General features: G+C 43.8%; 1 protein-coding gene across 3 annotated transcripts; it reads right to left on the bottom strand.

Annotated features, from left to right (window-relative positions):
* Nucleotides 1–1,570: 1,570 nt before the first annotated feature.
* PRPF3 (pre-mRNA processing factor 3) lies at nucleotides 1,571–25,687 on the bottom strand. 3 transcript variants are annotated; one of them, XM_054011093.1, is made up of 18 exons: nucleotides 25,571–25,687; nucleotides 23,114–23,243; nucleotides 22,801–22,872; nucleotides 20,448–20,630; nucleotides 19,015–19,145; nucleotides 15,075–15,221; nucleotides 13,753–13,836; nucleotides 13,404–13,624; nucleotides 12,082–12,388; nucleotides 11,037–11,203; nucleotides 10,188–10,270; nucleotides 9,039–9,182; nucleotides 8,072–8,171; nucleotides 6,768–6,881; nucleotides 5,878–5,996; nucleotides 5,099–5,182; nucleotides 3,410–3,471; nucleotides 1,571–2,251 (listed from the first exon to the last, which is right to left on the bottom strand). In XM_054011093.1, exons 4-18 carry the CDS (start codon nucleotides 20,590–20,592, stop codon nucleotides 2,105–2,107), a joined length of 2,055 nt encoding a protein of 684 aa, XP_053867068.1. In that variant the 5' UTR covers nucleotides 20,593–20,630; nucleotides 22,801–22,872; nucleotides 23,114–23,243; nucleotides 25,571–25,687; the 3' UTR covers nucleotides 1,571–2,104. The 3 variants fall into 3 exon arrangements, with proteins under 3 accessions (XP_053867068.1, XP_053867066.1, XP_053867067.1); XM_054011091.1 differs by lacking the exon at nucleotides 22,801–22,872; XM_054011092.1 differs by lacking the exon at nucleotides 22,801–22,872 and having other exon boundaries at nucleotides 23,114–23,226.
* Between the last annotated feature and the right edge of the window lie 882 nt (nucleotides 25,688–26,569).

The following is a 26,569-nucleotide window of genomic DNA, read 5'->3' as shown; positions in this document are numbered from 1 at the left end:
ATGACTAATCCTACTAGAAACCTGGAGCGCAACTATGCAGGCCATACTGATTAGCAACAAACATTTATTATGGCATTTTCTACCTATCTCCAACCATCTACCCCAGCCCCCAAACAATAGGTGAGCTGCTTATTCCTCCCTTGAAGTCCTGACTCTTGAATACATTCTCAGAAGTAGTTTGACTCCAGCTACGGAATGAAGCAATAGGACCAGATTAAAACAGATCTTGCATTCGTAGAGATAACAAACACTGTTTAATTCTCCATTGTCCTGCACCTTGCACAGTCATTCCCACCACTATGAAATGAGTGTAAAAGGCTACCACGCTGGTCTGATAGCATTTGACATCCACTTTGCACTGATCTAGTTGTCTGCAAAAGATGAAAGGACAGGATCAGACCTAGTGTTCCAACCTTGAAAAATATTCTATATTTCCTGTGATGCAACCACCTGTTTAAAAGCTGTTAACCTAATTAGGGATGAGTGAAAACAACCAGATTTGCTTATAGGAACCCTTTCCCACTGCATTTAAAGAAAAAAAAGGACACTGGACGGCTGCTATTTACTTTTCATCTCTGCAGGAGCTGGAATAAGCATCCAACTGAACTAAGTGGGATGGCACCAAAGCATTTCCATGAATTTAAAAGCAGGTTCAAAGCTGGTCATACCTTGAGGGATGTTACTTGTATGAAATACAAGACAAACCAGTTCTGGCTGTAGAAGCTCATGCAATGTTAATTGAAGAAACCCACTCAACATAATTTCCTTCTAATAACCAATTTAACAGACAATAACTTCCTCAGTAACCATAGCACAATAAGCAACAGAGGGTCCTGTGGCACCTTTGAGACTAACAGAAGTATTGGGAGCATAAGCTTTCGTGGGTAAGAACCTCACTTCTTCAGATGCAAGAATAGCACAATGTGCACTACAGCTGCACGTGCTGATCATACTCACTGCTGCAATTTATAATGCTGCACAGGATATTACAAGAGTTCCACGTTTTCCTAAATATTAAAGTTCAAGCTTCACAACTACCTCTTCATTCTTGTCTGCTCATCTCTCCAAACATCAGCCTCGACTGCTGCTACTCACATCAGCTTCAAAAACAAAACAATTTGACCCTTCCTCCACTTTGTTTCTTATGTATGGAATATCCTCCCTCAACTCATCTGTAGGGCCAGTCCATTTTCCTCATTAAGTACCTCTTCAAGATCCACCCTATGCTATGCCTTTAAGAGATCAGCCAATTAATGATGGCTAGCTGAGCTGGCATCTTGTTTACCATTAGAGAACTACAAGGATCTATAAAAACGTGTATTTGGTTGTATCCTTCTCCCCATAAACTTTGTTACTTCTCTTAGATTTTAAAACTGAGAGCAAGGACCATCTTCCCTCCATGTTTGTAGCAGAGTAGGCCCCTGATTCTGAAGCTACTGTCAAACAATCCTTCCAAATATACCCAAACTATGGTTCAAGATTGATGCAAGAGCCAAGTACAGAAGAACGTGGTTTGCATTGAGTAACAGCAGCTATTTGAAACTCCCATGTAAAGAAACACATCTTTGACTTTCTTTTAAAAAAGTTTATTATGTAAATATAGGATGTGGGCTAAGTCCCCATCTCCTACTCTGCTTTACAAATTCAAATGCTCCATACTGCATCCACAGACCATTCGGGGCTGCTCCCAAACTGCCTCCCCGCCCACCAAAGGAATAATCTCTGATTGTATGCACCATATAGTTTGTCCAATGTCAGACCTCATCTATGGAACAGCTGACAAAGCAAGGAGGTGTCTGTACCTCCATTTGAGACAGCCGTATGTGAAGGACTAAAGAGACTACTGAAAATTTTCTCTGCCCCTCCCACCTCCTCAAAACGGAATTCTCTGGTGGATACCACTTTCCAGTGGTTTTGCACCACAATTTCCAAGAGTTGGGTTTATCTAGAAAACAGGGTAGCTGTGATTGTTGTTTTAAAAATATTTCTTTAATCATATGCAACGTACTGTGGGGATTTGAGGGGAGGAAGGGAATTCTGTCCAAGTTTTCAGCCAGGTACTGTTCTCAAATTAACAATGGGAACGCTGGGGGCAGCAGCACCCTCAGTCTGTGGATTCCAACACGGACTCGCTCAGAGCCAGGTCCCAGTAATGCTCAGCTCCGTGTTTTTTAAAGTGCTCCCGTGCCATGTTTTCAGTGGGGCACTGCTTAAATTTCATTTCACCAAAGCTGCGATCCTTCGCTGTACCCTGAAATAGACAGAAAGAGTAGGAGTTTTCTGGTGCATCTTGCTGGCAGGAAAAACCACCAAGCAAATGCATCAACAAGCAAATGCAACCACAATTACAAGAGGAATCAAGAATAAACCTCTTTACAATCGAAAAAGTAATTTCTCGGGTTTCTAAACAAGTGTTCAGAGAGGAACTATGATTTGCATAATTAAATTAGTGCTATTTTTATTTGTGCAGAGGTGAAAAGTTGTGTAGAAACATGCTTAAATAAGGGCAATTTCCACTGTCACTTAGTAATGTTTTCTTTTAAATGAACTGCCAGGAAAAGACTTTCCTTTGATACAGTCTGCAACAAACTGAAGTGTTTAAGAGCACTTCAGTGGCTTTAATTGAAGTTACATGTTTTATTCCAGTCTGTGTCCATCTTTGTTTGGCACAGCCAGTGTCCTTTATTATGCCATGCAAGATTATCTCCAAAGACTGTGGAGGTGCCAATATTTTTATATAGCATCTCAAAGGATGTGATCATGAAAACTGAAGGGTGCGGGCCCCAACCTCAAGTCACTTGGAACACAAGGGAGCCACAGTACTTCTGGCCAGGACACCTCTTGAAAGCTGCCAACTTGGTTCCTGTCACTAGTTAGCCATAGAAAGCACTGACTGGTTTCTCCACCACAAGGGCTGAGTATACTACCTCCCTCCACAAGAGCAAGAGAGTCTGAAACCCAGCTCTCCTGCATTGCAAAAAGCAGCCAATAAGTTAGCCCTGGACACTTCCTTTGAATAGTGATTAGATATCTGAATAGGATCATGCATCCTCTGCATTTCCCAGCATTATACTCTTCCAAATGCAAAAATATTCCTGTGTGGACTAGATAAAGTCACCACATTGTTTTCTCCATCTGAATGAGGTTTAAAAAGATAAACCCCGAACATTTCATATTGAAACCCCAGGGCCAACCTAATTCAATCAAAACAAAAATCAAGTGCCATCAAGTTGGTAGTGAAATGCTTTATGCATAACCATTTGCAAACAGAAGTGTGCAGCAAGTAACAAGGCTTTATAGTTTGCACACATGTTTTAATATTGGCAGTAATGAAAAGCCAAGTGACCCAGAAATTAAGCACTTGAGCTTAAGGCCCCAAATGCTCCATTAAATCAAGATCATAACTTACCTCCCAAACCAGAGAGCACTTGTTTGTCTTTTTAACAGACTCCTCATCAGATTCATCATCATCTGAAAAAAAAATAAAGCAGATTTTAGACCTACAGCCAATAGGGAATTCCAGGCAGTCACTAAAAAAGCACCAGCATTAAATACACAAGTCTTTCCTACCCCAGAGCTCTAAGCAGGTACCTGACCTAAGTCCTGACCATGCTTCTATTCTCATTCCACTCAGAGAACGTCTCCCTTCTAAATCCAAACTACATTTCTGCTATTTAAACTAAGACTTTTACATTTCCCTCATTTTGGGCATGCACACAAATGTTTGCTGATTTCCCTTCACCTTTCTCTACTGGTGTTTAGGGGGGAGTCCGCCATAGCTATTAGTAGTTATGTGATACCTGAACTTCATAATCTGACATTTCAAGCACAAAATCGAATTCAAATACTATGGAAGATCTAACTTACTTGCACAGAAGATTCAGCAGTGAGTACATCCCTCTATCACATTTTTATTCCCATTTCAGGGTCCATCGTGTGCCTAGAGCAGTGATACTCTGATCTCTGGTTCAGGAGCCAAATTAGCAACCAACATTACCTAAAAGAGCCACAGTAGTAGCTGGCTATAGTACTATGTATTCGTATTTAAACAGTATGACAGGGGAAATAATAAGTTTTGATATACATAATTATTCCCACAGCAAATAAAATAACTTAGTGCAAGTTGATAACTTAATTGGTTAACAACACAGTAAAAGCATCCTGATTGGTTAATAATTAAATCAGTGTTTTAATATCATGTGCTGCAAAGAGCAGCAGGACACACATTAAAGAGCCACTTGTGGCTCCCGACTTCAGTCTGAGTATCACTGGCCCAGAGCCACGGACTGGTCTCTCACATTACACACTACACAATTACGAAATATCTATTACAGTAGTACCCGGGGGTCATCCAATCAGGATTAGCTCCCCTATTGGGCGGAGCATGCATAAAGTACATACGAAGGCACAGGTCTTGCCCTGGAGAGCTGACCCATTTAAGAAAACTGCTGGCCAATGACATTTACACAGGCACTACATTTATAGAGAAGTGGTTCCCAGCACTGTCTGTGTACCAGTATTAGCCAGGGTTGTGTGATTTGGGGCTCTGGGCTATCACTTCCTGTCTCAGGGATACATACCTGTACTGGGATCTAGAGGACCACCCTGAGTGCCTCACAGAATTAAGACATACGCCTCCCTGGGAGTATTTGCCTCCCCAGTCTGCAAGGACTGGGCTTCATTCAGCAGTACACACACTTTCCCATACTGGAGTTTGTGTTTTTTCAAACCTCGAGTCTTGCAAATGCAAAGCCAGCTCAAGCTCTACTGGGTGTCAGAAAACTTACAGCTGAATAGGAGAGGCTGACACAGTAGAAGGCAATCTGGAAAACTGATGTAAATAATAGTAAGGAGCATAAGCCAGCACTGAAGTTCTTGGCTTTTTATCATCTAAATCACAGTCCCAGTGTTCGTTTGCTTTAGTAGCATTACAGAGATCTTCAAATTTACACCTCAGACGATCAGATTTATTATGTTCTGCATAAGGATTTGCATAGTAATAGCTTCTCTTCCAGGTTGCAACAAAATGACCCTATTGCCACTTCCATACAGTCACACTAGCCATGTTTCATATATATCCACATGGGTCTATGCTTACCATCTCCCTTCGTGTTTGATGTCTGCTCGTCCCACTTTATTCGATGGAGCATAAGACGTTTGAATTTCTTCTGTGCTTTTGGGCCTGGAGAGAGAGATGGTCATTTTCACTCAGTTCTTGCTCGTTGACAACTTCAATTTAAGAGTCCTGATAGGGTTACATTCTGCCTCCAAAAAGCAGTGAAAGCTAATGACAGCTGAAACCATGGAGGAAAAACTAAACACTCAAACACCCACACAGTTCCAGCTAAAAGCCCTGGGCAAAGAGAATACTGCAGATCAATGACAAAGGAGTATAGTCTCTAACCTAAGCACAGGGCTTGGAGACAGGAACTCTCCCGTGGCCTTTGGCAAGTCACTTCACCTCTGTGCCATCTCAGTTTCCCTTGCTGTAAAATGGGGATAGTATCTCACGAAACGTGCTGTGAGAATGTTTATAAAGCACCATGCAAATGGAGGCATTGTAGCAGACTCAACCAGGGCTGGCAGAGTCTTTCCTGAGAAGCTGTCACTGTCAAAGCATTGTGACTTCAAATCTAGCAGATTTAATAATGCCACAGTTTAAATATTTAGAGGATTATTTAAAATACTTAAGTAACTAACATACTTGACTACCCAAGGGCTGGTGCGGAATAAATCTAAGCAGCATTCTGAGTAGAACAGCTTAATATCTTCCTTTACTTCCATAAAGCCCAGTAACTGGCAATTGGGTATCTTGGTTAGAAACAAGCTTTTGAATGTCTAATGTTCTAACCAGAAAGTTCACCCCCCGAGCCTTACCTCCTTCTACTACCACCACGTTGACGTCTTTGTGTAAAACCACCACTCCTGTTAAGTACAGTTGCCCAGCATTTGCTTCAATTTTGAATTTTTTTGCTGGGTTGCCCAGATTTCTGACTCTGAGGATAGAAAAGCAAAGGTTTATCTATTCGAAAAAGGAACTACAGAACTATGAACAGTGGACAACAGAGAAAGAAGGTTCCCTTACTCTCCTCCAATTCAGTCCAGTACTTCCTCTCACTTTAAACTCTCCAGCACTGTGGGGGTTTACAAAAAACTTTATGCTCAACAGGGTTTTATTCAGTGTGGAGCAGGGACAATATCTATCTTTTTACAGCACCTAGGACAACAGGGTCCCATCCTTAGTTTAGAATACATTATTACATATATTACATTATAAGAGCAGCTTTCATCTGGCTTTTGAATGGCGTTTTATCAGATGTCAGGACTCCTGGGTTCTATTGCCAGCTCTGCTTGTGACACTGGCCATTCCATCTCCCAGTGTCTCAGGTTCCCTGTCATTAGGATTAAAAGTCAAAGTGCTTTGTGATCCTTGGATGGAAAGCGCTATAGAAGCACTAAAGTATGAAGAGACTTTCTACATTCACCTTGAAGGCTCACACAGAATGAGTGAAGAATGGAGTTACCTTTTCATTTATTTACTTTTGAGAAAGTGGGGCTGTTTCTCTCTACCATAAAATAATTTGAACAGCATTCAGTGTTTCTAATGGAGTTCAGGGAGCCAGATGACAATAGCCTTGCATTAAAGGAACACTCCATATTAGCACACATTTATAGACAGGCGTTTGTCATCTGTATTTAGAAAAAGACATGAGAAAAACATCTGTTGAGACAAAGCCCCTCTAGGGTCTGTGGGAGAAGGCACTCACCTGTACACAGATATATGCACTCCCTGGGAAATATCTTCTTTAAGTTTTTTAACCTTCTTTGCTTTTCTCTGTTCTGCTGTTAGTTTTCGTGCAGCATTGGCCTCTTCGTGAGCTCTGGGTGGGAGGAAAAGAGACAACAGGTCAGCAGAAATGCAGCTTGTTGGTTGTCTGTTCAGAACACTGGAAGGGGAGTGAGCCTTGGAGTGTGCCTGGTAGACCCAGAGCTAGGAACAGTGAACCACGCTCTGCCCAGACCCGACTGGCTTAGAAGCATGTGAGTGGGTTAGATCACAAGAGACCGGTTTCCATCCCGAGGGAAACTGGACCAGGTTGTAACAAGTATGAATAGTGACACTGCAAGCTTCCTGCAATGTGACCCTCCGATTTGCTTTCAACGCCTCTAGTGATGAGGGATCAATCCATTTAGTCCTTGGCCTCTGCTGAAAGAGAGCAATTAGTGCCAGCTGGAATGGTGGAAATTTGTGGTGTGAACTGGATCAAAACCCACCAACTAATTTTAAATCGGTCACTAACCCACCATCAGATGGTACAAACTTTCAGTCAGGACTGCTAGAGGCTGCATTTGATCTAGTGGTGATGATGCATAAGGCCCTGTATCGTTACCATAGCCTGAAAAATCCAGCCATCTGGTTATTTGCAGTTTCAGACGGCACATATGAACTTTTAATTCAGGTACTTTGCTTTAGATTAGTTTCTTAAAGAGCCTACTCAGTTCACCTTTACTACAGTGAAACCTTTGCATTTCCCAGATGACTTCCCTCGAGGATGAATGTGTGCATGCACCACCTAACATTACTGTGGAGATGTTGCTGTCTGGAGCAGTCAATTACTTAGTATTAAACCGGAAGCTATTCAGGGTAAGTTACTGAACGTAGTGAGCGGAGGAGGACCATGCTTCAAAGTCATTACTCCACAAGCAGTTGTTGGAGGGTCTGTGAAGCGAGTCAGGGTCTCAGTCCAGTTCCCAGCAGACAGCTGTCTCTACTCAAAAGCCACCACTGCAATTGGGCCTCTTGCTGACAGTTTCAGGACAAGGGGCCAAGAACGGATGGGTCATGAACACGCAACCCTCTTCTAGCTCTCAGAGAGAAGAGCGTTTCAAGACAAAGTTGAAATACATTGTAGGGTCATCATCTGAGTAAAATTTGCCATTCCTTCTCCCTTTGCTACATCTGATATATGCTTCAGTAGAGGACTTTAGTCGCTAGGGCTGTCAGGACACCACCACCACCACCGAATCTACTTTAAAATAAAGTTTTCTTATTCTAGAACATGCAACCTACTTCTGTCTCTTTGCCATCTGTGCTCTAACGTGAGCTTCCACTTTCGTCGGGTCCTGAACAGCTTCTGTTCCCAGTACTCGCATCAGGTTAGAAATTCTTACTGCAAGGGAAATAGAGGAACATTTTAAAGGGATCTATCAAGTACCAACTTGCCTTTTGCATTTTTGACACAAATTATGACATCTGTTACTTCCTATAAGTATAAGCTTAAAAATGAGAAGATCTTCAGAATAGAAGTTTTACTTTAAATAAAACTGAGTGCAAAGATTATAAGAGTGAAACAACATTGGGGGAAACCATCTGAAAGAAAGGTACAAGTTAATTTCTAGGTGAGACCAGATCTCCTCTCTAAGGCTTGCTTCAAAAGCCTCCCCAGCATTATTTAAAAACAGCCTTCTGTAGCATCTTTTGTCAGGCTCAAAATGCTTTACCGAATTACTAGCTACAAACACACATCACTTGCCTCTGAAATGCAGGTATTTCCAGGTGCAGTGTGACAACTGACTGACAAGACACAGCAACAATGCATGAAATTTAGTAAAGAGCGGTTCCTCCGTCTGAGCATTCCGTGTAGTATGTACATTTGTTGTACCACGTTCTGACTCTGTGCAACCCTAATGAAGTCAGTGGGGTTGGATGGGGTGTAAGTCACCCCAGAATACTGCCCTATGCACACGGAGCTTGAAGCAGGAATTACTGAGTGAAATTCTATGGCCTGTGTTATCATCTGTGGTCACACCAGATGATCATAACAGCCTTTTCCGGACTTAGTTCTATTAATATACATGCATGAATGTAAATTCATGAACAGAGTAGATCTATAGGATTTCTCTCGCACAACTCCTTTGTCTGCTGCAATTTACCAAAACGGAGTTTTTAACTAGCCAATGTGACACCATTTGGAGATAGTGTATGTTTCAATGCGGTGTTTTGCATACAGCCTGTTCTCCACAAGGTCGTCACCTACCTTTTGGTTCAGGAGGCGGCATTAGGCCCAGCCTGACTTTCTCCTGCAGTTCCTTCTGTGCTTCTCTCCGCGTCTGACGTCGTAACTTCTTCTGCTCTTTTTTAGTTAGATAAACGCCCAGAGTCACTGGTGTGTCACTGTCCACTAGGAAGGCAAACCAATGAACAGTTACTTTACATTTCCCAGTTCCACAAGGGCAGGACCAAATACTGTTTACAATCATTACTGGGGAAAGGAAAGGGAAATAGCTGCAGTCTAAGAGTTATAACCAATTCCTCATGCTTAAGGCTAAGGCAGCCCAACACCACCATTTTTGTCCTCCAGTCTGCTTGTAAGCTACAAACCCCCTCTTTTTGAGCAGGTATGTATGCCTCTCTGCTATCCCATATTAGATCATAGTTTCTCTCTGCTACAATCTGTGATCCTTGAGTTACTCCAGATTGTTTATATCAATGCTGAACCAGAAAACAGAGGTTACAATATAGTTTATGTTAAACAGATTAACTACTAATCATCTAAACCTTTCTTTACTATCCTATGTCCCTTGTCTGGGTCTGTGTTACCATGTGGATCACAGAAGGAATTTGAGGTATGTCTACACTGCACCTAAACACCTGTGGCTGGCCTGCATCAGCTGAGTCAGGCTCACGGGGCTCAGGGTGTTTAATTGTGGCATAGACATTCAGGCTTGGGCCCGGGCTCCACCCCAAACCCAAACGTCTATACAGCAATTAGACAGCCCTGCAGCCCGAGCCCGACTCAGCTGACACAGGTGTTTAGTTCCTGTGTAGACACCCATAATGTCCAAGTAGCAGTAGCCATCCCCTCGACCACATGGGAGTCTACCAGTTTCCAATATCCAGTTGGTCACTATGCTTTTAAATGTGATCGCCTCCAGTCTTTTTGCAGACTCGCCTTCCTAGTCTTAGCTGTCTCACCACCCTAGCAGAGCTCTACTTTCTATCTTAGCATGATTTCTTTCATGGTGAGAAATGAAGTCAGTGGAATTACAAATGGGGACGGTCTTAGCCTGGTTCAGGTCTCATGCTGCCAGTGATTTGGAGCACTTGAAGGGTCTTGCTACAAAACAAACCATAAATCGATCAAGACTACAAAGAGGCCTTGAACTAGACTGCTACATAATAGTACCTGGTGGGCTTAACTGTGCTGGGTGTTCCACAAGGTTTGTGATCCCAAAGTAGTCGTCTCTTTTAGAGTAGACTCCAGCTGTTCTAAAGAGGAGAGAATTCGTATATCACTATTTGTCATCTTAGGGCTGGGCTTCCCACACTTCCTTCAATGTTCCACAAGCCACAGCATTTGGCGAACAAAGCAATTTGGCTCCCACACACACACAACCACCACAATGCTAACCATTAAACTTACACAAGTTGCTGAGAGGTACTCTAAAGCCAAGAGTTCAGGGGAGGCAAGGAGATGCATGGGTCCTACATAAGTATTAAAGTCCCTCCCATTGCCCCAAATATTCTAAATATTGATCTTACATTTAGACATTAGAGGCAGAACTTTCAAAAATGCTTGACTGACAGTCAATGGGGCTTGTGCTCCAAAGTCATTTAGCTGCTTTTGAAAATCCCACAATGGCTTTTAGCCAAAATCGCTCTAACAAACTGCTGGATCGATTGCACACAGGAATTGTTCTCTCAGTCATTGGAATAAGACAGCTCTGGAATGGAATATGGCAGCTCTTTGGCACCACATCACACACTGGAGCAGGGAGCGAACACAAAATACAACTGAACCGCCCACGGGGAATTCAGGGGAGCAGAATGCAGTTACTCAAGCGGAGGCACTTGCTTCTGTAAAAGAGGCAGTAAAGGCTTAGGGCCTGATTTTCAGAAGCGCTGAGCACTTCAGCTACCAGCAGCTCCTAAAAAATTTCAATGGAACCAGGGGTTGGTCAGCAATTCTCAAAAGCCAGGCCATTAGTTTCTTCTCTACAATAAAATTTTCAAAGTCCAGCAGGTAATAACTTACAGGTCAAAGCCATTAGGGATGATATACGAATCCCACCACTCTATCTCAGGGATCTCCCCTTCTTTCAGCTCCTTTTTCGGGGTGATAAGAGCTAGTTTGGTAGAGGTGTGGATCCCAGTCTTTCTGGCAGCTTGAGAGATCTCTGCCTGTAATTTTTCTAGTTGAGCCTGAGAACAAGAGGAGAGAGATGGTACAAGCAGGTCACTTCCATGGGCACATGCAGAACTAGCGAAGCCTTTAAAAAGCAAAGCACACTGGATATATTCTTTTACAAGCTGATCAGGGCATGTCACAGAGGAAGCACCGAATGGAGCCTGGGACTAACGGGTTGTTTTGTGGAGGTTTGTGGGTGTTACACCTGCCCCATGCACGCATTACCGCACAACCCTAATACACAATTGTTCTCCTAGATGATACTTTAAAACTGGGCTGGGCAACGTACTGGGAAATGTCTTAGCAATAATACTACCTAGCTCTTACATAGCACTTTTCATCAGAAGATCTCAAAGTGCTTCACTACTTCTTTGGGGGAAATCTCTTCCATGGTGTAACAGATCTCCGTATCACAAAGGGTTTTCCCAATATCCAGCCTAAATCAGCCCTGCATTCCAAGAGTCCCCGTTATACCTTACAACTGCACTAAATGGTGACTGCTATGTACACTTATGTTTTTGCGCAGGGTTAAAATGTAGGCAAGTTCTCTCCCTTTAAGTTCTTTCAGCCCCCAAATCATTTGTTTCTAATAAAAGTAGGTCAAAAAGTATATTTTTCCCTGGAAAATTTCAGCTTTTCATAAGAGAACTAAGTTCTTTGTGTTTTCAACAAAGAGTCAACAACGTATACAGAAAGACACTTTCCACAAAAACTGAAAACCAATTTTCCATTGAAAAAGTTTTGATGGAAAATGTTCAACCATCTGCAGTGGAAATCTTTCTTGTCCTGAAGCCTCCATCGTTCTTGAATGGGACACAAGAGTTCAGTTCCCATGCCACCCCCTGCTTCTAGTGCTGTCCATTAACACCAGCACTCAAAAACTAGACAATACCTTTGTTCGTAACCTCTGTGCAATTTTTTCAAATTTGCCTTTGTCGTGGAACTTAAAGGTGCGTTTCTGACGTTGGGATGAGGCTATGGAGACCCGGGGGTCAAAGTAAGTGTTGGATTCCATGTCTTCAGAAGGTTTCTCTTTGAGCTGCTGTTTAAACTGCTCCCTCTTCACAGCCCTGATGTTTGCTTTTAGGGTCGGCATACGGTGCGTCAACTCAATCTCTTTACCAGTCGCATCAACAGTTCGGCCTTGTTCGTCCAGGATCAATGGGGTAGGCTTTGTCTGGTCCTTTAGCTCTACTTTCCTGATGCAAGAAACATTTTGTTAAAATGCAGTCATGTAGCATTAAACTCGGAGGAAATATAGAGTGTATTGTGACCACCCCAAAAATAGGTCTTGAAAAGAGTATGGTCTGCTCTTTGGTGGTTTTTGCTAAGCCTTGTTAGTCAATATCATATAAAGGAAACAGATGTGAAGCCATTTTAGTGCAACAGTAATCAAAAAGTACGTGCCAGTATTATGATTCAGAGCCTAGAGCAACTTCAACTATTATAAGTCTGACCGAAGCATCAGCACAGAGGTTTCCACATTTTGATCCCTCATAGAGCATCAATAATCTAAACACTTCTCTCTTCTTGATACTTCGGGGAACAGAGGTGAGTTTCATACACCATGAATGATATGGGTATGCTTACACTAGGGGTCCAATTCTCATTTGCATCAAGATCTCCTTACACCTTATTGGCAGCATAAAGGGGTCCTAAAGTGGGTGTAAATGTTATACAATGAAAATGTTATGCTGCCAGAATGGCATAGTGTAACAATGTCAGCCCTGAGGCATTGCCCCCCGTAAGATTTCCCACTGTTGCTATCATTTGTTTAGCTACATTGATGGCTGCAATGATGCAAGGACCAGTATAGTTAAGGTGATGGAGAGTGGTCTTGCACTCTAACCATTGTGCAATCTAGAAAACCCTTAGTGTAGACAAGGCCACAAGGATCTGATGTAGTTTAGACTACTCGTAGTTGACCCTGAAATGGACTGAACATTCAAAGGACAACAACCAGTGTTATAGTAGAGGTGAACAACAGCAGACAGACAACATCCAGAAGGGCAACGCCTGTCCAACATCACTCTCTGGTGCTTCTATCATTGACACAGAGCCACCAATTATCCAGTTTATGAATCCAAGCCAATACACATGAATTTTGGTGGAAAGGCAATGATGAAGGCTGACACTATGCACGCCTAACATTTCTCTTGTTCCTATAGGAAGTTACCAGGGGTACAGTGTACTTGGCAAGTTGATTGTACTCACGGAGGTGCAATTCCCATTGCATGCAGGTTGGCCAACCCCACCATGTTGGCATTGCCAATGAGCCCAGGTTTCAAGGCCAGCTGAGCCTGGATTCGGGCCTGCAGTTCAGCAGCTTTCCTGGCTTTCTCAATAGCATCATTCATGAATGTGGCTGCCTGTGAGGGCTGGATGGTATTGCCGATGGGGAGACGCTCTGGCTGGGATGAAGAGGGAGTTTTGGGCTGGGGAGAGACGTACACTGTTAGATACATGTCAGAACAATCACGCAAGTCACTGTTTGAGGAGAAAGGCAATACATCCATTTGAATCCTGTGACAAAGGATCTGCCCTTTTGCTTTCCAGGCTGTACCTGGGGTGCAGGAGGACTGATGAAACTCAGTTGCTTTTTCCTCTCCTCAATCTGACGTGTTGCTGCCTCCATCATCTGTTTGATCTGCAGAAATAAAAGTTGGAAAGTTAGGTTTCTTCCCCCTCCTCACAAGAAGTCAGAAGGGCTAAAGCACTCTTCAAAGGCTCCTCACACAGTGGCAAATGAGTGCAAACCCAGCTACCAACCGGGACAATTCTAACCAACAACCTCCAATCCAGCAGCAGCAACCCCGGGTAGTCAGTGCCCACGGCCATGACCTGTGCCTTCCGATTCAGCTCACCCTACAGAAAAGGAGCCTGGTTTGCCGGTTTCATTTGTGAAGAGGGTCTTACCCTCGCTTTCTGTTTCCTTGGCTGAATTCAAGTGTGACCACGTGCTTTACATGTTCCAAAAAAAAAAAGTGAAAGGACCTGCAAAATGGATTTTCCTGGACTGTTCTTAATCAATTCAGTCTGCTCACTGACACCACAAACGGTAAGAACTGAATTGCCTTTTCCTGGTGGAAATCACTGTTTCAAGATAATATACAGGAGAATCTCACTAATTCTAGAACACCTCCTCCACTAAACTCAGTGACATTAATCCACTAATTAAAAATCTGCAGTGCTTTGAGATTAAGCCATTACAGGTAAACTACTTCATGTGTCTGAACTGTTTGGTCAGCCTAATTTAGACTAAGAGCTTTAGTCCAAGCATGTTTTCTGAATCTGCAAAACTTCATGTACATTTATGGTACCGTATAATTAAAAAAATAATGAAATGTGCCAGATCATACAGATGGCATTCAGCTAATGAACAGTTTATACTACATAACTGCACATGAACACATTTCAGTGCAAGTCAACACTTCTCCAAACAAACGAAGGATACTGCATAACAAATGTATTTTCTCTATTTATTCTCAGTATAGTTTAGTTGTATTCATTAGTATTTTATCAAACGTAGATTCTGTATGAGTAGCAAGTTTTAGCAACACAAGGCATCAACATGGCACTCTCTCTGCCACTCCGTTTTCGAGAAACGGCAAAGAGGACTATTAGGCTTGTGAATTTGGGAACTTCTATTGAAACTGGCCAATAGTAGCAGCAAACTCCGAAAAGGACACAGTGGAAAGCACTTGCCATTAGTTTTCAAAAGAAGGATGCCAGGCCCTGACATTCAAATTTCTAATCATGATATGAAGTATAAGATACCTGAAACTTTTGTTATTCCCTCACACTGAAACTCAATGTTAAGATGTTAAGATCCAAGATCTGTGTTTCTTGGGAGGTGGTGGAGGAGAGCAGCCTGATAAGACAAACCTGTAGCTTGGTCAGCATTCCAGGACTCTCTGAAGGCGGGCCTGGGATAACCTCCGGCTCCTCCTCTACCTCCTCAAAACGTGGAATACGCCGCTTCTTAACGCCGGAAGACTCCTTGGAGATCTCAGAGTCATCCCCAAACACATCCTAACAGAACGGGAACAAGACGAGATAGCTTACGATCAATGATATAACAAAGCTACTCACGGCTACTGATGAAGACAAGCAACCACCACTTGAGTCCAGCAATTTAGAATTTGAAAAACATTTTGGTCAAGCGGTCACAGCAAAGGGCTTGAATCCAAAACTCCGATGTTGGATTCTCAGCCCTGCCGTTTACCCACTGTGGGATCAGGCACAAATTCAATCTGTGACTCGTTTTCTCACCTGTACAATGGTAAGTGAGATCCATCTAAATGAATGGTGGTGATGTCGAGGTTAACTATTGTTTGCAAAGCACCCAGATCCTTGTGTGAAAGGCACTACCATCCTTCTGCATGGGTTAAAGAGTTCCTAGGTCCATCGTTCTTCCCAGTAAGCCTGTGTGTTCTCTCACACACCTATCCACAGACAGATCTGATCTACAAACTGAACTGATTTAACTAAAATTGGTTTCTAAAATCTCAAACTGATGTAAGAGTCACTACTTCCCTCTGCTGAAACTCACACCTTCTTGTCAACTGTCTGAAATGGGCCACCCTGATTGCATTGGCCTTGATAGCACAAGAGTAATTTTCCCTCCCTTGGTATTCAGTGTTGAGAACAGGCCACTTCCACCTTAATTGAATTGTCTTGTTAGCCCTGACCCCCCACTTGGTAAGGCAACCCCCACCTTTTCATGTGCTATGATATATATTCTGCTTACTTGTATTTTTCACTCCGTGCATCTGATGAAGTGGGTTTTAGCCCACAAAAGCTTATGCCCAAATAAATTGGTTAGTCTCTAAGGTGCCACAAGGACTCCTCGTTGTTTTTGCTGATACAGACTAACACGGCTACCCCTCTGAAACCTGATTTAAGAGAGTGTCTACAAGGAGATTGCACTAATTTAGTTAAATGGGTGCCATTTGTGTGAGGAAACAAGCCCTTAATCTACCATACAATAGACATACTGTATTATAAGTGAATGTTATTTGAAAAGAAGATATACACACCGGTTGTAAGCGTTAGTTGAAATCCCCTCTTCACTATTATGGTTCATATTCTACAAGGACACTTCCTCAGCCAGACACAGGTACTTCTTGGAATACCTACAAGTTCAAGAGAAAGGACTTGCCCATAGTATAAAGTGTGTAGACCATTACGTTTTAGTTCCTGAAACTTCCCAAGCAGTGATCTACCCCATGAAATGGTACAAGAGAGAGGAGAAAGAGGGCCAGACAGAATGCTGAAAGACAGCTAACATGAGTATTATCTAATGGTTTTATCATCCCTCTGTCCACCACTACAATTCTAATTCTGTGAGCATATGTAAAAGCAGGGCTAATATCAAGGGAAAAGCCAGAAAGGAAAAGTTACCCTAGTTATACCACCTTGGGCTGCAATTCCAGTAGATCTCCTGCTAAGCAGGGTCAGGGCAGATCAGTGTCTGGATGTGACACTTCTAAGGAAGTTAACTCCAGGAAGAGGAGCTGGTGGTTCAGTAGATGACACTTTTCCTTGAGTCAGTGCCCCACCACAGTGTGTTTGGGCATGCTGTGCTACTAGGAGGGCTGAATTTCAGATCAGATACAAAACTGAGGGCCTGGAACACTTTTGGTCATTCAAGATCCCAGAGCACTTTTCACTAGAGATGGGGCATTAGCCCCAGTGCCCAGTCCAAAGCCCAACTTGGGTATCTAACCTACCTCCATAAGATTCCCCATAGAGTTTCAACAGAGTAACCGTCTTTCCTTCCTGTCCTATGATGTTGTACAGTGTTGCTATTTGATGCTAAGTAACATTCTTGTATGATGTAGAAGCATGTTCCAGGTGAGTAAAGCATGGTCTTATCAATGATTTGTAACTGTGAAGAGCTTTGGGAATCCATTTGTATCAGAAGTGCTACAGAAGTAGAAGATAATCATCACTCGTAAAGTGTAGACTGTAATCCATCTGCTAAAGGATTCATCTGCAGAACCATCTGCTTTACAATGAGATGTCAAGTGGCTGCATGGCATAGTTCAGATATTCCAGTTTCTTCTCTGTCTCCCCAATATACCAGAGGTAGGAGACTTGAGATCTGGCCGGGACAAATATGATGGCTTACTGGCTTTCAATCTGAGGACAGTTTGGTGGCTTATGTGAAATGAGTTAGTAAATTTCAATCTAGTTCCTAATTAAATGTGCCTACAGCACAAAGATGCCAGCACATAACACTAGTTGGCTCCCTTCTTGATAGTTTCAGTAGAGGTGCCAATGACTGAGAGCACATCGACACTTAAGGCATTGCATTGCTTTAATAAAAACACTCTACGCCGACAGGAGAGAGCTCTCTTGTCGGCATAGTTAATCCACCTCCCTGAGAGGAGGTAGCTATGTCGGTGGGAGAAGCTATCCTTCCGACATAGCGCTGTCCACCCGGGGAGTTAAGTTGGTATAACTACGTCGCTTGGTGTGTGGATTTTTCACACCTCAGAACAATAAATTATACCAATATAAGTCTGTAGTGTAGACCAGACCCGAGCTATGGAAGATTGAACTTCCCCACTCTCTCCCCTGGGAGGGGTGGGGCTCACTCCAGATCAGACTAAGGCACATTGGCAGGGAAGCTTGCACCAGCCTGTACCTGTTCTGGGGATAAATGCCTCTTTTTTATGCATGACTATTTAACCAGTGAATGTAACTGGAACCTGGAAGAGGAAAGGTAAGTAGACCCTTCTCTAGCACATTTTAAAGCCTCAGCCAGGCAGAGGAGAAAAGTAACAGTTTCAGACAGAAAATATTGAGAAGTGTAGGCAGTCCCTCTCCTAGTACAAAGCACTTTCCCAGAGACACCTGGAAAGGCACAGCTGAGAGCCCTGTAAGGGAATATACTATGTAACTGATGACTCAGGAACGGATACAATGCAAAACTTCAAAAAGAGAAATATAAAATGCCATAAAATAGGAACTTCAGGAAAAAAGTGAAAGGGAACTTACTTTAAGACCAGGGAACAGCTTGTCGAGTAGCCATTTTTAAATTCTGTATGCAAATGATGAAAAAAAATTGTAATTCCACGGTCAAAAGCAAAATCTTCAAGATAGCGGGAGAAGTAAAAGACAACTGTGGATGCATGAGACTTTCCACCATCCCAGTCAAATGTTAGATGGGAAAACCACCAGAACACTAGAAAATCCTTGCTGTATTTAAGGACCTTGAATTTGGTGGGGGAAAAAGGTTGCCAGAAGTTGCATATTATGGGTCCCAGATGAGCTTCAGCGCATGGACAGAAAGTGAAAATCTACAAGGTAACCCACCAACATTCATTCACTGACAGTTGTGAAATCATCCGTTTAGATTTTATGATGACACGTCTGAGCAAGGAAAAGCAATGGAAAGTTACTATAAGCTGTGACCGACTAACCCAGACTCCTAACCTCTAGTTAATGAAGACTCAACAGTATGGCAAAAATGCAGTGAGGGATAAAGGAGTAAGAAAAACAGCAGAGAGCCACAAATCCTGCTATTTAAGCTGTTCTATTCCATTAAACCTACTAGGGGATTGTTAAAGAAACCGGATGCTCAGGCTTCCAAGTCAGGACATGGCCAGGGAAAGTATTTGGTACCTCATGGCACCTCAGAAGAGAGTAAAAAGAACTGAAATGTAAAGGCTCACACACTTCATTGTAGAGAAGGGTCTTTTCTCTTGAACTTTAAGCATTATAAGATGTGCCTTTCTGGAAGAGGAGAATGTGGTAAAGTAACAGCACTGCATTCATGGCCTTTAACGAACAATATAACAATCAGTCCTTAGCTTACCTTCAATTCTCTCTTCCGGTTCCGGTCACTGTTGGATTTTGAGTGCCTGGAGCTTCGTCCTTCCTCTACAGCTTCAAAGAGCTTGTCAACAAACCGCAGAGTGGAATCATCAAGAAAAGGCTTCAGATGGTCTGGCAAGGAAGATAAATTTGTGTGACTAGACCATGAACATTTTTGGAGACAGGAATACGTGGATAAAAATTATACTTCAGCCTCTCAGTTTACAGACTGCCATTCCCCCGGACATCTAGAATACATGACCTATGGGTTTGGAGATTCCATGCAAGCCTCTTTCACTGACTACAGCAAATTTCTTCAGTTTCTTTATCAATGGAGTCTTTCAACTGCATTTCCTGTCTTGTCAGTTTCTGTAACACCCTTTAAGTGTTTTGGAAGTGTCTTAGGCTTGGTCTACACTACCCCCTCCAATTCGAACTAAGGTACGCAACTTCAGCTACGTGAATAACGTAGCTGAAGTCGAAGTACCTTAGTTCGAACTTACCTTGGTCCACACGCGGCAGGCAGGCTCCCCCGTCGACTCCGCGGTACTCCTCTCGCCGAGCTAGAGTACCGCAGTCGACGGCGAGCACTTCCGGGTTCGACTTATCGCGTCCAGACTAGACGCGATAAGTCGAACCCAGAACTTCGATTTCCAGCCGTCGAACTACCTGGTAAGTGTAGCCAAGGCCTTAGACAATGCCACTTTCTGCCATGAGGAAAAGGGGAGTACAAGAAAATCTGTCCAAACTAAGCTTCTATTACTACATACTTACAGCCTGTGAAGTAAGTCTAGAAATATTAAGTACATAAAAATTGGCTCTGAGTTAAGAATTAGCAAGGACATTCTCAGCTCAAAAGGGGTGTCATATCCATGAAAAGGGGGTCCATCTAATGGAAACACTGTCACAACCTTAATTAGTGATGAAGAAACAATTTGCCACATACAGTTTAGCACCACTAAAGTCAGGTGAAAAAGTGCCCAAGAATAAGGAAGATAAATTTAAAGCTAATTTAAAGACCCTTTCAAATGCAGTACAGCTCTTCCAATTCCATTTGTAAAGCTCACAGCTACTCACAGGAACAAATACTCATTTATTTCAGATACAAATTTGAAAGCCTCACTTGGTTGCTTTCTAGACCAACACAAAGTGTCTATATTGTTAGTTTCATTTTCCTGAGTGATGCTTCTATTCCTTTTCCAGCTTTGCTACTGTTTAGCTTGAAGGCATGGTAGGATACAATTTATATGAAATACTTCGCAGAAAAATGGATTGTATTGCTAAATAGAAATCCTGAGAGATTCAACAGGTTGTCTCTTTTAACACTTATTTCATACACCTCCCTCTTTTTGTGTCAAGGATCTTTAATACTCTTAAATACACAGCAATGGATATGGGTGTTGTGAGTGTCGGAATGAAAAGCCGAGGACATACCAGCTGCTTTCTTTTTGTCCATTCCCTTCCCAACACAGTTCAATGCTGCAGTGACCACAGTGGGTTCTGAGAAACCCAGGACCCGCTTCACTGTCTTCTCGATCCATGGCTTCAGCTCATCCAATTCCCGTTTAGAGAGCGACATCTTCACCGGCAGACTGACTTCAATTATTTGAATTTTGCCTACAAGAAAAATGAAGAGTGTAAAAAGCATCACTTAGAAGAGAGACTGGAGTAGCCAAATCAGCATTATATTGATGGCCATTATATTTTTCTTTTTTTAGTGTGAATTTAGAGCTAGTGGAAGGTGCAAAGCATTTTTTTTAATGTATTTCTACCTAGAGACCCCAACCAATGTTGGGGTGCTATTGTTCTAAGTGCTGTATAAGACAAGGAATACTTCCTCCCCTCAAGACCTTACAACCTAACTAGACAAGACAAAGGAAGTATTAGACTCTTATTAGAGATAATCTCTCTGTGCGTTCGTTCTTTAAGCAGCTTTCTCAAAGTTACACAGGAAATCTATGGCAGAGCCAGGAACTGACTCGAGATCTCCTGAATCTTAGTCCAGTGCCACGACTACAAGGCCAACCTTCCTCTTGTGGAAGGTGTCAAAATGACACTCTTGGAGGCTATGCAGTGTTGTTATAGCCATGTTGCTCCCAGGATATTAGAGAGACAAGGTGAGTGAGATACTGTCCTATTTATCTACAGAGCAGGTAACAGGTACCAGCAACACAGTTTCCAACTCCTACAGACTTACGGCCTCATAAATGCCCCCAGGACAGAGGGGGGAGTTCCGTCTTCGTGGCCCGTTCAATCTTTGGCTTGTGCCAAAGGGAGCCAATTAGCGACAATCAGGGTGATGGATTTGTGATGTGAACCCTTGACCATTACTCACTAGACTGAGACCTATCCAAACATATTTCACATACACCACTTGCACTTTATATATCAGAATAGTTTTTACAATATTTTGAGAGGGGACCAAGTCCATCTTAGGCAATGTGAATGAAATACATTTTTGATAAACACTGAAAATTCTAGTACACACTAGTTAGTGCTTAGTACCTTCCATTTGAAGATTTCAAATCATGTTACAGACATTAAGCCTCAACATCTACACAAGGTAAGCACGTGCAGCCTTCTACACTAGAGGAAATTAAGGCAGACTTGTCTAAGGTCACACAGCAAGGGGACATCTCCCAGGTCTCCTGACTCTCAACCTCACTATAGATTCAGACTTTAAGGCCAGAAGGGACCATCATGATCAACTAGTGTGACCTCATGCGCATTGCAGGCTGCAGAACCTCACCCACCCACTCCTGCAAAAAGCCCCACAACCTCTGGCTTAGTTACTTAAGTCCTCAACTGTTGATTTAAAGACTTCAAGTTAGAGAAAATCTTCCATTTACTCTAGCTGAAATCAGCAAGTGACCTGTGCCCCATGCTGCAGAGGAAGGCCAAAAAAACCCTGGGTCTCTGCCAATCTGACTTGGGGGAAAATTCCTTCCAACCCAGATAGGATGATCTTAGACTAAAAGATCATCCTGCCTCGCCAGGCATAAGCACACACACATGAATCACTGTGCAATCTATGGCCCACATCCTGGAAATATTTATAGGCATGCTTAAGCCTGAGAACCCCTTCTGCAAACTACAAGCCCATATTCCCCACTCCTACTATTCTGAATCTAGTTGTGAGCTACCGATTTTGGAGACAAGATCTCTCTCCACTAACTGTTTGAAATAGAAGCTACTATGTCAAGAGGGTTACACTCTACAAATGAAATAATGTTTAATTATGCACCCAGACCCTGATCTGATTTGGAAATCAAGCCTCCTTTACCTAGAAAGAGGCAGTCTTCTTAAGGAAATATGCTCAGCCTAAGACATTTCTTCCCTACAAGGAAAAAACTGTAGGTAGTTCTGTACTGTATAATTACAAAGTGTTACTATTGGTCCATAAAATCAGAAAGGGAGTGTCAATGTTTTAAAATAAAGATTTTCATATATAGACATTTTATGGAGACTAAAAGAATCAAGATTTTCTGTTTGTATAGTCAAGAAATGTTCTACATATTTCAACTTCAAAGAGCAAGGAAACAAAGCAACAGTAGGTGTAGCCCACAGGCATCCTTTAGCTACATTTCAGTTATAGCTGCTTGTTTCATCATTTCAGACGATGATTGTTAAATGTTAACATTTGATACTCATGATCATTAGGTCAGCTAGGTTAAGAGCCATGATTACATTTCATAAAAACACGTTGCCATATTAGTATCCTCATTTATATATTGTAAAAACAGGCTAATATTGCTATAAGAATGAGTTATGCCTTGATAGATTTTACCTTCATTTATGTAATTCAATAAGACCCAATAGAATACTCAGCCTCAGGCGGGTTAACACGATATTTCAGTATCTGAAGAGCCAAGAGTATATATGAGCATTCTCCATTATGTACTACCTACAGAATGAGAACACTATCTTTCAGCCATGTAAGTATTCTATATACAGTTAAACCTTGCATATAAGGCCAAATGTGTGTATTAAAATGTCTAAGAAAGTTGACAGACCAAATATAATAGAAGATTTCTACCAGGTGGTCCAATAGTGAAACTGCACAACACATGCATCTCATATTAAGGTTTACACCCACTAACCTTCTTCACTATGTTATTCCTCAGTAAACGGATAATCTGAAATTGATGTTCTCACAAAGCTGTTGTCAAAGCAACTGTGGCTCCTTCAGATAAGCAACATATTTAACTTCATTCTGTAAAACATGCATGCCTAAAATTAAGTAAAAATTCTGATTATAATTAGAGTTTCCAAAGCCACAGTGAGATGTACAATGCCCCTTTTCAATAGAAACCCTTTTGCTCACAGCACTGCCCCAATAAGACTACTATTTTAAAAGGTCTGAGTGCTGGCTATGTTAAGGCTAAAAATCTAGATGCCTTGAATCAGACAAATGTAACTGTAATAGGAAAAGAGTGTTCTTATAACTGCGGAAAATTTTACCAAATTCTGCAAATGAAAATTGTGTACATAGGAAGATCGGGCTGTCCCCCTCCCATTCCCAATTACTTCTTTCTGAGAAGCAACCTAACACAAATGTAACATGTTTATGGGCAGACAATTCTAATCTTACTTATAAAACTCATTTGCACTGGCAAAGGTTAAAACCCAGATGGACACCTTTTTGTTGCCGTTGTTCCATTTTATTTTATTTAATAAAAATGCTTGTTTATCCAGAATGGAAATAAATGTGCCAATTCCCTCCCCACCACTGTGTGTGTACCTTTGAATAGTCAGCAAAGGAGCAGTGTAGCCTAGTGGTTAGAGGCAAAATGGGAGGCAGGAGTTCTGAGTATTAGGCATGGTTAACTGTGTTAGTCTCTAAGGTGCCACAAGTACTCCCGTTCCTTTTGCGGATACAGACTAACACGGCTGCTACTCTGAAAAGAACTTCCTTATTGTTTCACATCTGCTGCCTCTCAATTTTATTGGATGACCCCTTGTTCTTGTGTACTCAAAGTACTATTATCCTCCCTAAAGCAGCACTGGTGCTACATGAAGTATCCAGAAGACCCAAGTTTAGAATCAAACCTAATACACACCATTAAAGAGGATGCTTTTTGCCTATGATACATAGAGAATAGGAGATACAAAGGGCAAAAATTCCTCTTGACAAAACCATCACTGTGGCAGATTGATGGGATTGCCCCTCAAAGTCACTTCTAGGCTAGATGTTAGGGGAGAAAAACTGTTTATATAGCATGTTCTCTCCAAAGCACCACACTGATTTTTTGTCACTATAACTTGGTCAGACAAGTTAATATTACTAACTTTCTAAGTGACACAGAAGAGTTAAGTGACTTGTCTCAAGTCAAACAGCAAATCAGTAGCAAAGCTGAGATCCGAACTCAGGGGCCCTAACTCCCAGTTGCCTGCCCTAGTACCCAAATCACACACTTCTTGTGTGAAGAACGTGCAAACACTAAAAAATAGGAGTATGCAACAAAAATAAAAAGTGCAAATCTGAGTGCTCCCTGATCCGGGCCAAAATGATATAAGCAGCATTTCAAGGAGCTTGAGATTGTTAGTTTTGAGGTAGATGCACAAAAATTGAGGCTGCTCAGAGACTTTCCGAGATTCCCAGAATCATTCACGGAGATGTTTTAACTGCAAACATTGGGCTAATAATTCACTTGTGCTTGATCAGTTATATTCAGGAGCACAGAGGGAAAAGGGAACATGATGATGAGACACGGGTACCCGTAATAGGTCCAAGCCTGCCCTCAGTACCACACACCCGGGGCACCTGAGTGTGTGTTGCTCACCCTCCTGAACAAGGGAGTCCTTTAGGACAGGGCAGATATCTGAGGTTTAACAGATAATGGGGAAAAAGGGGGAGTGTGAAGACAGATGAAGAAGGTACCATGCCATCACCAAGAGCGTCATTTATCAACTCTGGCACGCAGAGTGGAGACTCCCCACTGCACCAGGACATGGGGGGTGACGGCCAGCCAGCACACGGGGGTCGCTGTCAAATCCTCAGGAGTATGAGGGGCAGGCTGGGGAGTCTCCCCCCTTCCCTAGGGCCTGGGGGGGCCGGCAGGCCAGTAAATGGGGGTCCCTGCCACCGCCTCAGTAATATGAGGGGCAGGCTGGGGGCTCCCCCTTCCCCAGGGCGGGGGGGGCGGCTGGGGGGCTCCCCCCTTCCCCGGGGCGTGGGGGGGGGCGGCTGGGGGGCTCCCCCCTTCCCCGGGGCGTGGGGGGGGGCGGCTGGGGGGCTCCCCCCTTCCCCAGGGCGTGGGGGGGGGCGGCTGGGGGGCTCCCCCCTTCCCCAGGGCGTGGGGGGGGGCGGCTGGGGGGCTCCCCCCTTCCCCAGGGCGTGGGGGGGGGCGGCTGGGGGGCTCCCCCCTTCCCCGGGGCGGGGGGGGAGCGGCTGGGGGGCTCCCCTCCCTTGGTCAGCGCCCCGCGCGCGCACATGAGGCCTGCGCCGGCCTAGCTTAGCCCTCGAGCCCCGGGGGGCGGATCACGCGGCCGCGCCCCCCGCCCCGCCCCAGCCCGGGCTCCGCGGCCTGCCCATCCCCGGCTCCCGCGCTCCTCACCTCAGCGCCGCCCGGCCCCAGGCCGAAACTTCCGCTCCCCGCCGCGGCGGCCTAGCGCGGACTCGCTGCGACTGACGGAGACAGAACGTTAAAGCGGAAGCGGAAACGGCCCGCGTGAGGCCGCCCGGCGCGCTCGCGGGGGAGAGGGGGGGGGAAATTAGGCACCAGCACGTGACGCAGGAACGCAGAGCCTCGATGTGGTCGCGTGACGGAGGAGCTGCAGCCTGATCACGTGACTCGGAAGACGACAACGCGTCTGGGTCAGTCACGTGACTGGCGGGGGGGCGGAGCCCAGCATCTCCTGTTCCATGGCAGGAGCTGCTGCAGGGCGAGTGGAAAAGGAGATTTGGGGCCAGGAGCTCGAGGGCGGCTGGGGTCCTGGCCCCACCACCTACAGGGGGCAGGAGCTGAAGGGCAGGGGATCTAGAGGAGCTGGGGTCATGGCCCTATCATGCACAGGGGCCAATTGCAGGAGCTGGAGGGCAAGGGACCCAGAGGGGCTCAGGTGCTGGCACCCAGCTTTTGAAAGGGCTAAGGGAGAGGGGGGGATGTGAAGCAGGGCTGGGCTGAGTTCTTGGTCCCCAGCTTCCCCGAGGCCCAAGAGGAGCATAGGAGAGAGGGCTGTCGGCTTGGCAGAAGCCTGCCCTCATGGCAGCCGTCATATATGGGCCGTGGTAAAATCATGTCAATGCCTTGCTGTGTCATGCTATGAAATCACCTTCTTGTTCCTCTGATGGTCTTGGCCATGCCGCTCTGCAAGCAGCAGCAGGTGAGAATGTCATTGCACCATGCAAGAAAGCCGATACAATGCACTGTAAAGCTGACACCTGCACTTACCATGGGACAGCATTGCAACACTCTGCCAGAGTGTCAGTATGGGGGCTCATGAGGTCACCGAGGCATGTTAAGGTTATAGTGTACACCCATCCAAACTCATCCCCTTTTATAAAGGTTCTCACACTGCTCTTCACAAAGGACTTCCTATTCACATGGGATTGG

This window comes from Malaclemys terrapin, chromosome 21 (assembly GCF_027887155.1).
Source record: "Malaclemys terrapin pileata isolate rMalTer1 chromosome 21, rMalTer1.hap1, whole genome shotgun sequence".
Classification (NCBI taxonomy): domain Eukaryota; kingdom Metazoa; phylum Chordata; order Testudines; family Emydidae; genus Malaclemys; species Malaclemys terrapin.
The sequence above is the reverse complement of the archived record's forward strand: the minus strand, read 5'-3'. Positions and strand labels throughout refer to the sequence as shown.